This window comes from Somniosus microcephalus, chromosome 7 (genome assembly GCF_052327205.1).
Source record: "Somniosus microcephalus isolate GS21.2 chromosome 7, FLI_Smic_1.0, whole genome shotgun sequence".
In the NCBI taxonomy this organism is placed as follows: domain Eukaryota; kingdom Metazoa; phylum Chordata; class Chondrichthyes; order Squaliformes; family Somniosidae; genus Somniosus; species Somniosus microcephalus.
Genome location: NC_140993.1, coordinates 38,072,186 through 38,086,716, shown reverse-complemented (window position 1 = coordinate 38,086,716; position 14,531 = coordinate 38,072,186). Strand labels below are relative to the sequence as shown.

General features: G+C 43.9%; 1 protein-coding gene across 2 annotated transcripts in view; it reads left to right on the top strand.

Annotated features, from left to right (window-relative positions):
- trpn1 (transient receptor potential cation channel, subfamily N, member 1) overlaps positions 1-14,531 on the top strand; it is a 349,847-nt gene that overhangs the window by 213,669 nt on the left and 121,647 nt on the right. For both annotated transcript variants that reach the window (XM_085992435.1, XM_085992434.1), the window contains exons 7-9: positions 1,883-1,984; positions 8,608-8,709; positions 12,547-12,645. In XM_085992435.1, the coding sequence (XP_085848561.1) occupies positions 1,883-1,984; positions 8,608-8,709; positions 12,547-12,645 (303 nt within the window). The remainder of the gene's footprint in view (positions 1-1,882; positions 1,985-8,607; positions 8,710-12,546; positions 12,646-14,531) is intronic.

The window sequence follows — 14,531 nt, the reverse complement described above, 5'->3', positions numbered from 1 at the left end:
CCATTATTGATACGTTTTTAATTCCAGATTTTTATTTTAATTAATTGAATTTAAAATCCCCAGCTGCCTGTGGTGGGATTTAGAACTCACGTCTCTGGATCATTCTGGATTACTAGTTCAGTAACATAACCACTATGTAGATATATAGATACATAGAAGATAGGAGCAGGAGTAGGCCATTCGGCCCCTCGAGCCTGTTCTGCCATTTAATGAGATCATGGCTGATCATCCAAATTCAGTACCCTGTCCCTGCCTTCTCCCCATATCCCTTGATCCCTTTAGCCTTAAGAAATATATCTAACTCCTTCTTGAATATATTTAATGAATTGGCCTTAACTGCCTTGTGTGGTAGAGAATTCCACAGGTTCACCACTCTCTGGGTGAAGAAATCCCTCCTCATCTCTGCCCTAAATGGCTTACCCCTTATCCTTAGACTGTGACCCCTGGTTCTGGACTCCCCCGCCATTGGGAACATCCTTCCTGCATCTAGTCTGTCTAGTCCTGTTAGAATTTTATAAGTTTCAATGAGATCCCCTCTCATTCTTCTAAACTCTAGCGAATATAAGCCTAATCGACCCAATCTCTCCTCATATGTCATTCCTGCCATCCCAGTTATCAGTCTGGTGAATCTTCGCTGCACTCTCTCCATGGCAAGAACATCCTTCCTCAGATATGCTACCGTACCCGCTAATTAAGAGGTCACAACTAACTTAAAGGCAAAGCAGAAATATTTTAAAATATAAAAGGAGTTGTGAGGACTGAGAGTTGTACAGATGTCATTTGAGGATAACTAAAATGAGAGTCAGAGAATAATAGCAAGGTAGTTTGTAGGAGGCAGCAAAAGGGATCCAATGGAGTGAATGGAGTTCACAGACACTTTCATTCAGAGGTAAGTCATGTAGAAACTTGGAAGATGAAAAAATGGCAAATGCGTTTAATGCATACAATATACCAGCCTTCAAAAACTGCAGAGAAATGTGAGATACAATCAGATTAGCAATGGAATTCATAAAATATTGCTCTAATCTATGGTAACTTCAAAGAAGTAGTTAAATTAGTAGCTATGGTAATTGAGAAAGTTCTGCTCGTGAAGTTTTTTAAAGGCTAAAGTGCATCGACTTAATGGATAAATCAGTAGCTGGATTGAGAACTTGCTTAGTGATAGAAGATAAAGTCAAAGAGCGCTGTCCTAGGGAAGTGACTTGTGGGGTTTCACAGAAGTTAGTTCTATGTTCCCTGTTCACACAATTCATAAGTGTTGTGGAGGAGGGTGTTTCTTGTAATATAATAAAACTTGTAGATGAAGATAAGTGACGTGATCAGGTCCCAGTACACAAGAGACTGGAATAATAAGCACATATTGTTGAAGTGGATAAATGTAAGGATAATGAACGCAAACATGATAAAATCAGCTGAGCCTGCCTGCTGCCACTCCCAGACGTGTTCCCATCCGAGAGTTAAAACCAAGCCCCGTGTGTGGCATGCTGTGACATCGGAAGTTAAATCACATATGTTATAAAGTTGGAATGATTCCTGGAGTTTTGTTTGATTACCTTCAGGGGCATGCAGCCATTTCTCTGTTTTACCTGGAAACTGAGTAGGTTTGGTCAAAGCCGAGCTTTTACATGGTCTGTGGCGGAAATTGGTTTGCTTTTGCTTTTACACCTACTAAAGTAGGTTCTTATTTCAAGGGGAGAGAAAGAGAGAACAAACATTCTTTGAGTTTCACCAGTCAAATATCATCCAGATGGAGGTCTCGCTTTGTTGGGACTTTAAATCAGATGGCACAAATTACAACTTTCTAATACAGCCAACAGTAGCACAATTGGCAGTCTGCTGCAGCGTTACTTTGCTTCAACCTTTGCTTGTTCCTTCAATGCAGGACGAAGGCCAGACTCCCTTACATGTTGCTGCCTGGGAAGGGGATGAGTTCATGCTGAAGTTCTTCTACCAGTACAAAGCCAACCCAAACATTGCAGACAAGGTACCTTTAGCATTCAGTACACATCTGTTAAAAATGGTAATAATAAGAAACAAGAATTCAATGTTTGCTGTCCAATGTTCAGGCGGGCAGGGATGGAAAATGGGGTGGGGTTCCATAATGCCAGATCTTCCACTTCATTGTCTTCTCAACGTTACGATGCCAATTCTGCCCACTGCCTGAAGTGACCTCCCTAAAAGGGCCGTATTTAAATGAGACAGTAGTGGCACGGTGGTTTATTAGGTGCTACTTTCCATCATTTCTGCCTCATTAATACTAAATGTAAATCATGCCTCTATAAAACAGGTATCGTGAATTGCTAGATGGTAAAGAAAATACAGAAGTCAATTTAAAGGCTCAGCAGGTACTTTTAAAAGACTTATAAAAAACCTTGTTTCAAGTGGACAGCAAACTGACTGACCTAGTTGAAGTCACCTGTAACACAATGGAATGAGCCAGTGGGGTAAGTAATTAAGCACAGTAATGTCTTTCTGAGCCAATGTAAGCATTGTCCTGTTTCTTGATGAAATTTGCAGATCTCCCTTTAGAATAGAGCACCTCTGGGATAACTCCAGGGAGATGTTCAAATAAGATCTTCTAGACCTATACACCCTGGTGGCTGAGTATATGCAGGGCGTCTGGATCTCCTGCAGTGCGACCTTATAAAGCTGGCCTCCTTCTCTCAGTATCTATTAGGTTTCAGCTGTGGCTCAGTTGGAGCACTCTTGGCTCTGAGTCAGAAGGTTATGGATTCAGGTCCCACTCCAAAGACTTGAGCACAAAATCTAGGCTGTCACTCTAGTGCAGGAGCGAGGAAGTGCTGCACTGTCAGAGGTGTTGTCTTCTGGACGCAACGTTAAACTAAGGCCCCGTTTACCCTTTGGGACATATAAAATCCCATGGCACTATTCGAAGACGAGCAGGGGAGTTCTCCCTGGTGTCCTGGCCAATATTTATCCATGAACCAACATCACTAAAACAGATGATCTGATCATTATCACATTGTTGTTTCTGGGAGCTTCCTGTGTGCAAATTGGCCGCTGCATTTCCTACATTACAACAGTGACTCCACTTCAATTGGCTGTGAAGCACTTTGGGATGTCATAAAAGGCGATATAAATGCAAGTCTTTATTTTCTTTATATATATAATTACCATTAGGAAAACATATTGCAGCCTAACATTATAATTTAGTGAAATTTTCCACATAAATGAAGCTAGGAGCCTCAAAAATACAAAGCAAAAAAAAAGCAAAAGACCAATTCAAAAGTTGTAAGTCTCTACTGTAAAAAAAAGGTTCTTGGGTTGTGAATGACATTGGTTAGCCAGTATTTATGGCCCATTCATGAGAGCATTAAGAGTGAACTGGAGTTACATGCAGGCCAGAGCAGGTGGGCAGTAGCAGGCTCCTTTCGTTGAAAGACATTAATGACTTTTAAGCCCGTGTTCTAACTCGCACCAAGTCCCGTTCACCCCTCACTGACTTACATTGGCTCCCGGTTAAGCAATGCCTCGATTTTAAAATTCTCATCCTTGCTTTCAAATCCCTCCATGGCCTCGCCCCTCCCTATCTCTGTAATCTCCTCCAGCCGCAAACCCCCCCAAGATATCTGCGCTCCTCAAATTCTGGCCTCTTGAGCATCCCTGATTTTAATCGCTACGCCATTGGCGGCCGTGCCTTCAGCTGCAGAAGGCCCTAAGCTCTGGAATTCCCTCCCTAAACCTTTCCGCCTCTCTACCTCTCTCTCCTCCTTTAAGACGGTCCTTAAAACCTACTCATTTGCCCTAATATCTCCTTATGTGGTTTGGTGTCAAATTTTGTTTTATAACGCTCCTGTGAAGCGCCTGGGGATGTGTTACTACGTTGAAGGTGCAATATAAATACAAATTGTTGTTGTTAACAATACAACAACTTTGATGATCACTTTCTAGCCCACAAATTATCAGATTTATTGAATTATGAGGAAAAGCTGGAGAAACCTGAACTTTTTAGCCTGGAAAGGAGGTGTCTGAGGGGTGATAAAGTGGAATTTAGATTGATAAAGGTACAGAAAAGGTAATCCAGAATAGTTCTTTAATCAAACTGCAATAATGGAACTAGGGGACACAGGTTCAAACAAGTAAAAGCTCATTTTAGGACTGATGTTAGGAAATACTTCTTTACACGAATGTGTGAAGTAAACTTCCAGAGATAGAGTAGCGGAGGCAAAAACTATTTCCGAAACAATTGGATTACAGTGGGGTGATGTTAGGATCGGTCTGGATGGATGAGTTAAGATGGGCCAAATTACCTTCCTCGTCTGTAATTATCTTGTGATTTTGTGAACACCGAGGGCTAGAAACTTTTGAAAAGTAGAGAAAGTAGCGCCAGGCACTAATAGAAACATAGAAACATAGAAGATAGGAGCAGGGGTAGGCCATTCGGCCCCTCGAGCCTGTTCTGCCATTCAATGAGATCATGGCTGATCATCCAAATTCTGTACCCTGTCCCTGCTGTCTCCCCATATCCCTTGATCCCTTTAGTCTTAAGAAATATATCTAACTCCTTCTTGCATATATTTAATGAATTGGCCTCAACTGCCTTCTGTGGTAGAGAATTCCACAGGTTCACCACTCTCTGGGTGAATAAGTTCCTCCTCATCTCAGTCGTAAATGTCTTACCCCTTACCTTAGACTGTGACCCCCCAGTTCTGGACTTCCCGCCATCGGGAACATCCTTCCTGCATCTAGTCTGTCTAGTCCTGTTAGAAATTTATAAGTTTCAATGAGATCCCCTCTCATTCTTCTAAACTCTAGCGAATATAAGCCTAATCGACCCAATCTCTCTTCATACATCATTCCTGCCATCCCAGGTATCAGTCTGGTGAATCTTTGCTGCACTCCCTCCATGGCAAGAACATCCTTCCTCAGATAAGGCGACGAAAACTGCACACAATACTCAAGGTGTGGTCTCACCAAGGCCCTGTACAACTGCAGCAAGGCATCCTTGCTTCTGTACTCGAATCCTCTCGCTATGAAGGCCTACATACCATTTGCCTTCTTAACCGCCTGCTGCACCTGCATACTTACCTTCAGCGACTGGTGCACAAGGACACCCAGGTCTCGTTGCACTTCCCCTTCTCCCAATCTATTGCCGTTCAGATAATAATCTGCCTTCCTGTTTTTGAAACCAAAGTGGATAACCTCGCATTTATCCACATTATACTGCATCTGCCATGCACCTGCCCAATCACCCAACCTGCCCAAATCATACTGCAGTTTCTCTGCATCCTCCTCACAGCACACACGCCCACCTAGCTTTGTGTCATCTGCAAACTTGGAGATATTACATCTAGTTCCCTCGTCTAGATCATTAATATATATTGTGAATAGCTGGGGTGCTAGCACCGGTCCCTGCGGTACTCCACTAGTCACTGCCTGCCACTCGGAAAAAGGCCCATTATTTCCAACACTTTGCTTCCTGTCTGCCAACCAGTTCTCTATCCAAGTCAGTACCTTACCCCCAATCCCATGTGCCTTAATTTTGCACGCTAATCTCTTATGCGGGACCTTATTGAAAGCCTTCTGAAAGTCCAAATACACCACATCCACTGGTTCTCCCTTATCTATTTTACCAGTTACATCCTCAAAAAATTCCAGTAGATTAGTCAAGCACGATTTACCTTTTGTAAATCCATGTTGGCTTTGTCCGATCCTGTCACTGTTTTCCAAGTGCTCTGCTATTACATCTTTTATAATGGACTCTAGCATTTTCTCCACTACCGATGTCAGGCTTACCGGTCTATAATTCCCCGCTTTTTCTCTATCACCTTTTTTGAATAGTGGGGTAACATTAGCTACCCTTCAATCCATGGGTACTGTTCCAGAGTCTATCGAGTTCTGGAAGATGACCAGCAATGCATCTACTATCTCCAGGGCCACTTCCTTAAGTAACCTAGGATGTAGATTATCCGGCCCTGGGGATTTATCGGCCTTCAATCCGTCAACTTCCCCAACACCATTTCCCTACAAATACTGATTTCTTTCAGTTCCTCCCTCTCATTAGTCCCTATGTTCCCCGACATCTCTGGGAGGTTATTTGTGTCCTCCTTTGTGAAGACAGAACCAAAATATGTATTTAATTGGTCAACCATTTCTTTGTTCCCCATTATAAATTTCCCTGATTCTGATTGTAAGGGACCCGTGCTTGACTTCACCAATCTTTTTCTCTTCACATATCTATAAAAGCTTTTACAGTCAGTTTTTATGTTCCCTGAAAGCTTACTTTCATAATCTATTTCTCCCCTCTTAATTAATCCCTTTGTCCTCCTTTTGCTGAATCCCAAACTGCTCCCAATCCTCAGGTTTGCTGCTTTTTTTGGCCAATTTATATGTCCTCTCTTTGGATCTTATGTTATCCCTAATTTCCCTTGTTAGCCATGGTTGAGTCACCTTTTTTGATTTATTTTTATGCCAAACTGGGATAAACAAATTCTGTAGTTCATCCATGTAATCTTTGAATGTTTGCCATTGCCTATCCACCGTCAACCCTTTGAGTGACATTACCCAATCAATCCTACCCAACTCGCGTCTCATGCCATCATAGTTCCCTTTATTTAAATTCAGGACCTTAGTCTCTGAGTCAACTACTTCGCGCTCCATCTTAACGAAGAATTCTATCATATTATGATCGCTCCGACCCAAGGGGCCTCGCACAACAAGATTGCTAATTAATCCTTTCTCATTGCATAATACCCAGTCTAAGATGGCCTGATCTCGAGTTGGTTCCTCGACATATTGGTCCAGGAAACCATCCCATATACACTCCAGGAATTCCTCCTCCACAGTATTGTTACTAATTTGGTTAGCCCAATCTATATGTAGATGAAAGTCACCCATGATGACTACGGTGCCCTTATTGCACGCTTCTCTAATTTCCCTTATAATGCCATCCCCAACCTCTGCATTACTGTTTGGGGGTCTATACACCATTCCCACTAACATTTTCTGCCCTTTGGCATTTCTCAGTTCTACCCATACAGATTCCACATCATCAGAGCTAATATCTTTCCTTACAATTGTGTTAATCCCCCTCTTTAACCAGCAATGCTACCCCACCTCCCTTTCCTTTTGCCTATCTTCCTGAATATTGAATACCCCTGGATGTTGAGTTCCCAGCCTTGGTCCCCCTGGAGCCATGTTTCCGTAATTCCAATCATATCATATTCATTTACCTCTATTTGCGCTGCTAATTCATCCACCTTATTACGAATGCTCGTTGCATTAAGACACAAAGCCTTCAGGCTTGTTTTTTTAACGCTCTTAGACCTTTTAGAATTATTATTTACTGTGACAATGTTTGTTTTAAACCCTTGATTTCTCTGATTGCCACCTTTGTTTTTCTCCTTCCTGTCTTTTGCTTCTATCCTTGTTTCCCTTTCCTTTGTCTCCCTGCTCAGGTTCCCAACCCCCTGCCATTTTAGTTTAAACCCTCCCCCCCAGCACTAGCAAACACTCCCCCAAGGACATCGGTCCCGGTCCTGCCCAGGTGCAGACCGTCTGGTTTGTACTGGTCCCATCTCCCCCAGAACCGGTTCCAATGTCCTAGGAATTTGAATCCCTCCCCCCTTGCACCATTCCTCTAGCCATGTATTCATTTGAAGTATCCTTCTATTTCTACTCTGACTAGCACGTGGCACTGGTAGCAATCCTGAGATTACTACCTTTGAGGTCCTATTTTTTAATTTACCTCCTAACTCCCTATATTCAGCTTTTAGGACCTCATCCCGTTCTTTACCTATATCGTTGGTACCTATATGCACCACGACAACTGGCTGTTCACCCTCCCTTTCCAAAATTTTCTGCAGCTTCTCCGAGACATCCTTGACCCTTGCACCAGGGAGGCAACACACCATCCTGGAGTCTCGTTTGCTGCCACAGAAACGCCTATCTATTCCCCTTACAATAGAATCCCCTATCACTATAGCTCTACCCCTCTTTTTCCTCCCATCCTGTGCCGCAGAAGCACCCCTGGTGCCAGGAGGTTGGCTGCTGCTGCCTTCCCCTGTTAAGCCATCCCCCCCAACAGTATCCAAAACAGTATAACTGTTCGAGAGGGGGATGACCCCAGGGGATTCCTGCACTACCTGCCTGCGCCTAGTATTCTGCCTGATGGTCACCCATTCCCTTTCTGCCTGTGCAACCTTTACCTGTGGTGTGACCACCTCCCTAAATGTGCTATCCATGACTTCCTCAGCCTCGCGAATGCTCCAATATCTATCCACCCGCTGCTCCAGTGCCGCAATGCGGTCTGTCAGTAGCTTCAGCTGGACACACTTCCCGCACACATGGTCGTCAGGGACACAGGAAGTGTCCCTGATTTCCCACATAGTGCAGGAGGAACAAACTATGGGGCTGAGCTGTCCTGACATGACTTACCCTTTACTTTTCACCGCCCGGTCGCTGACGTGCAGACATTGAGGTGAGGATTGCGGGGAACATAAAAAATACAATATACAAGGCTTCGATAAGCACATCCAGTATAAACAGAGGGATAAGTAACTCTAAAAATGAGGTCAACAGTATTGAATTACATTGAATTTTGTGGTGATTTAATGTGGACCCATGTTGTCTCTTCCTCTGTTACAGCTGGACCGGTCACCATTACACATCGCTGCCGAACGAGGACACACCAATGTGGTCGAAGTATTGACAGAGAAATTCAAGTCCAATGTACTCGCCCGAACGAAGGTATTTCCTTCATTCATAGCTTTCAAACTCTGACACGTTTCCAGGGTAACTAAATAAGCAGAATTTACAAAAGGACGAGACTTAATTTGTTCTGAGTCGGGCACAAGACAAGTATGAAAATGACAGGCAGGAAAAGACCATCAAGCCAGCCCCATACATCTGGAGCATCATGAATAGACTCTCCCTAACACCCCGCAGTCTTGTAACCACGGAGAGACAAAAAAAAAACAGAGTAAAACCCAGGGGCAATAAATAAGGGGAAAAATACTCTGGAAAAGAAAAGTCCTCTCTCTTTATTGGATAATAGTCAATTCTTCAATCTGACCTGTTTATCACCGGGTGGTAGTAAATGTTTATTTAAATATGGAGATTCACTGCCAGCCAGGAGCTGAACACAGGTATTCAACCCAGGAGAAGCTGTCTTTTTTTTAATAAATAAATATCCCCAACTGTGTAGAAAACATGACTGCGGTTCCCCCCTCTGAGGTCAATGATCCAGCCTTACTATTTTTTTTTTAAAAAGGGAAATGTATATACTTGGAGCAATGTTAGAGGCTGATGTGAATAGGCCTTAAATTATAGAATGAAACCAGGAGCAGGTGGCTGTTCCCAATGCCCTTCCCCGATTGACAGGGAACACCCACACAGTGGGAAAGCCTGTGTGCGGAGAGCAGGAACTGTGGTCACTTGCCATGCGGCATCATTCGGAAGGTAAATGCACAAACCACACGGCACCAAGCTGCAGTGTGATGTAGGTCAGAAGTGGTTGACAGTCTTTTTCTTCTCTGACGAGTAGGACCTGTGGCCAGATCCTCACTTGAATAAGAACGAAAAGCTCCCAGTTTTGGAAGGTTTCAAGAAATTATAGCCTAGAAACTGCTGTTTCCAATATTATGAACACTTAACACATTCATGCAAACCGTCTTCTATCTGCGATTGTATTGGATGCGTTAACCAGTTTAAAGCAAACAAATTAATATTCAGTTTAAAATAGCAGTCAGAGGAATGTCATACAAAATGCGTTGAGCATTCGTCCATTAATACCGCAAAGAGAAATTTCTAATCGTGTGTCATAATGCATTTTGACTATATTAAACTGCATAATAGTAGGAGCAGATTGAAGTGTCGTTCATTTAAAAAAAAACAAATGAAATACAAACAGAGCAGATTCCATAGCACGGGGACTCAGCACAATAAATATGTCCTAACCTGACTTGGGAGTACTTAACTTGGCTGACAAAATGTCCCAGAGCGAGAACCACTTTGATGAGTATTATGATTACCAGAAAATTCAATTCAGAACTCAGACTTGGATTCCGCCTGAGCTCTCATTGCAGTCGGTTCTGAGCTTCAGCAGTCCTGAGCCGTGCAGCCTGCCGTGTGGGCAATGCCAGCTGGTCGCCACCTGGAATACTAATCGGCAGCAATCAATCTCGCAGGGATCCCTGTGCTAAGCAGAGCGTGATCTCATGCGTTCTCCTTAGGTTCACAAGCTGCCTAACTGGCAAAGTTGTGCGAGGCTCTTAAAAACTCCAACCAGGTCCTCGGAAAGACGTGACCAGGACAAGTCGTACCTGTCCCAACTGTTTCTCTTTTGATGCTTAGCCAGAGGTCAGATATCAGTGCATTCCAACAGTCTGACATTGCTCTGTTTATTTTTTGTTTGGCTTGCAAGTGAATAAAGAGGCATGACAATTAGAGGCAAATTTAATAGCAGGAAGGAAACACACATAGATGAGCCTCAAATGAACCTTGAAAGAAACAAAATCCCAGGGATGCGTGGCTATAGCAAAGGCCAGTTATTTGGCGCAGTCCAGTGGTGCCCTTGTTGGCAGCAGCCTAGCGATAAACGTTTCCCTACCTTACAACAGTGACGACACTTCAAAAATACTTAATTGCCTGCAAAGCGCTTTAGGACATCCTGAGGTTATGAAAGGCGCTATATAAATGCAAGTTCTTAGTTTCTTCTTCTTTCACATAGCAGGAAGCGCTGGCTGGCACATCGGGCTGGACTAATACCTATAGATTATTAACTAAGATGCACTTTTGGAACTGAGGATAAATCATTGGCATATGAACTCAATGTAGCTAGGTTCATCCATGATCTGCTCTAGGTCACAGCATGAATGTTTTAATGGTGCTTCTTGCGACATTTGTGTATTGGGGTAAGAGACCTGAAAATTTTCAGATTTGAATATTTGTGGAATTGTTTTTAGGGAATGCACTCCTGTAGTGATGGAGGGAACTGTTGTTGTTACCTTTTTTCTTCACTAATGCTCGCAGGTGAGCAAAGAACATGAGAAAACATCACCCATCCATCATAAGCTCTGTACTAATTAGTTGGATTCTGTGATGGGTGTGTTTTAAACACACTAGGCTAGAAATTGGACAGCACCCAAAACCAGGTGGTGTGAAGTGAGGACACGCCAGGATGGACAGGTCCGAGGACCGTCTTAAATACGTCCTCAGGCCTCATCATCATCATTCAGGCAAGCTGTAGGTGCCAATCGGGCACCCTGACACAGCTCGCCTGTCGGGGCCTAACTAATTTCGGCCAGTTTCAAGGCCCACAGGCAAGTCTGGGGGGAGATGGGGATGGGGAGGAGGGCAAGGGCAAGGGCACTCTTGCTCCTTCTGACTCCAAAAAATGGACATTTCAGCAAATTTTGCGGCATGATTTTGAGCGACCATTAAGGACCACTAGTTAGGCAGCTTAAGGCCCGGAAACAATGGTCAGAGCTTGCGAAGCCAGGGCCACATTAATCAAAAGCCCTGACCAATTGAGCAGTGGCCCGAACGCCCGTGCAGGCCTCTGCCCTGTAAATTGGTTATTGTTGCGCCTGTTTCACACCAAGAAAATGGGTGCAACGATGTTGAATTTAGATCCCACTATGTGGTCAAGGCTACACTGTCACGAGAATACCAGAGACACCAGTGCATATAGACATTAGCACTAAACTATGAGGAACACCTGAGAATGCATATCCTAGCACCACAGGGGATACTACAACATACGAGCACTGGCGTATGAGGGATTCCAGCATGCACAGAAATCAGGGCTCCAAGAAAACAATACTAACATTAGACTGCCAACACAATCAACATAGACATAGTGGGCCTACAACAGCAGATACAATGACACATTTTTTTGTTGTCCCTCCCTATCCCAAGGACATTTAGGCCATTACTACCTGGGCTGGGATCAGCTAAATCAGCAGAGACTAGGAATCAGACTTGTATGTCTCAGTACCATACCAAGGGGAGCATTTACCCCGCCCCCCCCCCCCCCCCGCACCCAGGGCATCAGGGAGCCCGGTGTGTTTAATTCTAATGATGGTAAATACTTCAAGCTGTGGCTCAGTTGGTAGCACTCTCACCTCTGAGTCAGAAGATTGTGGGTTCAAGAGACTGGAGCACAAACATCTAGGCTGACACTCCAGTGCAGTGCTGAGGGAGAGCTGCACTGTCGGATGAGGCGTTGAACCAAGACCCCATCTGCTCTTTCAGGTGATGTAAAGGATCCCATGGCACTATTTCAAAGAAGAGCAGGGGAGTTATCCCTGGTGTCCTGGCCAAGATTTATCCCTAAATCCACATCACTAAAACAGATTATCTGGTCATTAGCACATTGCTGTTTGTGGGAGCTTGCTGTGCATAAATTGGCTGTCGGGTTCCCACATTACAACAGTGACTGCACTTCAATAAGTACTTCATTGGCTGTAAAGCGCTTTGGGATGTCCGGTGGTCGTGAGAGGCACTATATCAATGCAAGTTTTTCTTTCTTTTTATTAAATAAACAGATACTTGTGAACCTTTTACGATGTGCTTTAATTATAGGATGGAAGTACCCTGATGCACATTGCCTCACAATGTGGCCACCCTGACACAGCACTGGCATTCTTGAAGAAAGGGGTCCCTTTGCACATGCCCAATAAGGTAGAACTAATCCATTTTTAAAAATGTTTTATTTGCCTCCTTCATTGTGGGTCTTTGACCATGAACCGTCTGGGGACAGAGTTTCTACACTAATGAATGCACCAATTTGGCAGGCACTATTCCTTATACATTCACCAATCCTGCCCTCCCAATGGGGAACTGTGCTTGAAGGGAGCATGATTCAGAGATCTATAGCACCGATCTTCCAATCTGCACTTCCTATGAGCATGGCATTCTGCTGGGTACATGGGCCTGTAAATTTACCCCAATGGGCCTGACTCCATCCGAATAAGTGCATATCATATCCCAAGGAATAAGTATGAAGCGTCATTTAAAAAATATATATTTCATAAGCCTACTAGTGTTTCTTTGCCGACTTTTCTCTCTTCCGGTCCAACAGTTCCTGACTGGCGTGTATGGTTCCACAAGTGCTCGTATAAGTGGCAGTCCTTCATGTGTGAGCCTAGACAGGGATAATCCACCTTAGTGGGGGGGGGGGGGGGAGGAGGAGAGCATCAAAGCTGAACCCAATGCTGTTCGATGTTCACATGATGTTTCCATGAGGAACTCCTGCACCAATGTCCTGTGGCTGTGATCATTGGCGTCCAACAACGCTAACCATCGTCCTGTGTGTTAGATATGATTCCAGCCACTGAGGGTTTTCCCCTTGACCCCCATCATACCACATTTTACCTAGTAAGCCAACAGGCGGCTGTCTTACACTGTTCTAACCAGTTCGTATGATATGCCAAGGACCATGGGCAAGCACTGTGACCAAGCTTTTACTTGATGCTGAGGACAAACGAGCTGCATTTTACTTAAAAACTCATGACTGTAAAGCTCTTGTCAAAGCAGAAGTTTCTCCCAGTGTCTGTGAAAGATCCATTAAAAGAGGACCTCAATTTATGACAAGGTGAAGCAACAATGAAAATCATGTTTCGATTCCCCATGAATTTGCAGTTACTGTACATAGCTTGACTATATTAGGCTTCAAAATGTCTCTGAGGTTGTCGGCCAGTATTTCCCCCTTTGAAGTCTTGCTCTATTTTATGTCACTGCAATAAGTGTGCTTTGCGCTATATCGTTTCACTAGGTACCATGTGTATTGCATTTGTAGCCCATTTGCCCAGTTTTACAGGGTGCGGAGGTGGGAGGAGGAGGAGGAGGAAAGCAGGAGGTTAGCAATTCAGAACTGCTCAGTGTCCAGAATAATACTCACAGTAAAATTTAGTGCCCAAAAAGAAAAAGCAGAATCGCTTTTCAGTTGCTGCATCTCAGACCATTCTTACAGATTTTGTAATCAGCACTTGGTATCAATGTGCTAAAATACTGTTGCCTTGTTAAACAATTACATCTGTCCAAAATGTTAATTAATGCTTTAAAAAACGGCCACAATCTATCTTTCTCAACCATCGTTTTTTTGTTAATTTCACTGGACTGATTCCTGGGATGGCAGGACTGTCGTATGAGGAGAGATTGGGTCGACTAGGCCTGTAGACACTAGAGTTTAGAAGAATGAGAGGGGATCTTATTGAAAGGTATAAAATTCTGATAGGGCCAGACAGACTGGATGCAGGGAGGATGTTTCCCCTGGCTGGGGGGTCTAGAACAAGGGGTCACAGTCTCAGGATACGGGGTATGACATTTAGGACTGAGATGAGAAATTTCTTCACTCAGAGGGTGGTGAACCTGTGGAATTCTCTACCACAGAAGGCTGTGGAGGCCAAGTCACTGAATATATTTAAGAAGGAGATAGATAGATTTCTAGACGCAAAAGGCATCAAGGGGTATGGGGAGAGAGCGGGAATATGGTACTGAGATAGAGGATCAGCCATGATCATATTGAATGGCAGAGCAGGCTCGAAGGGCCAAATGGCCTACTCCAG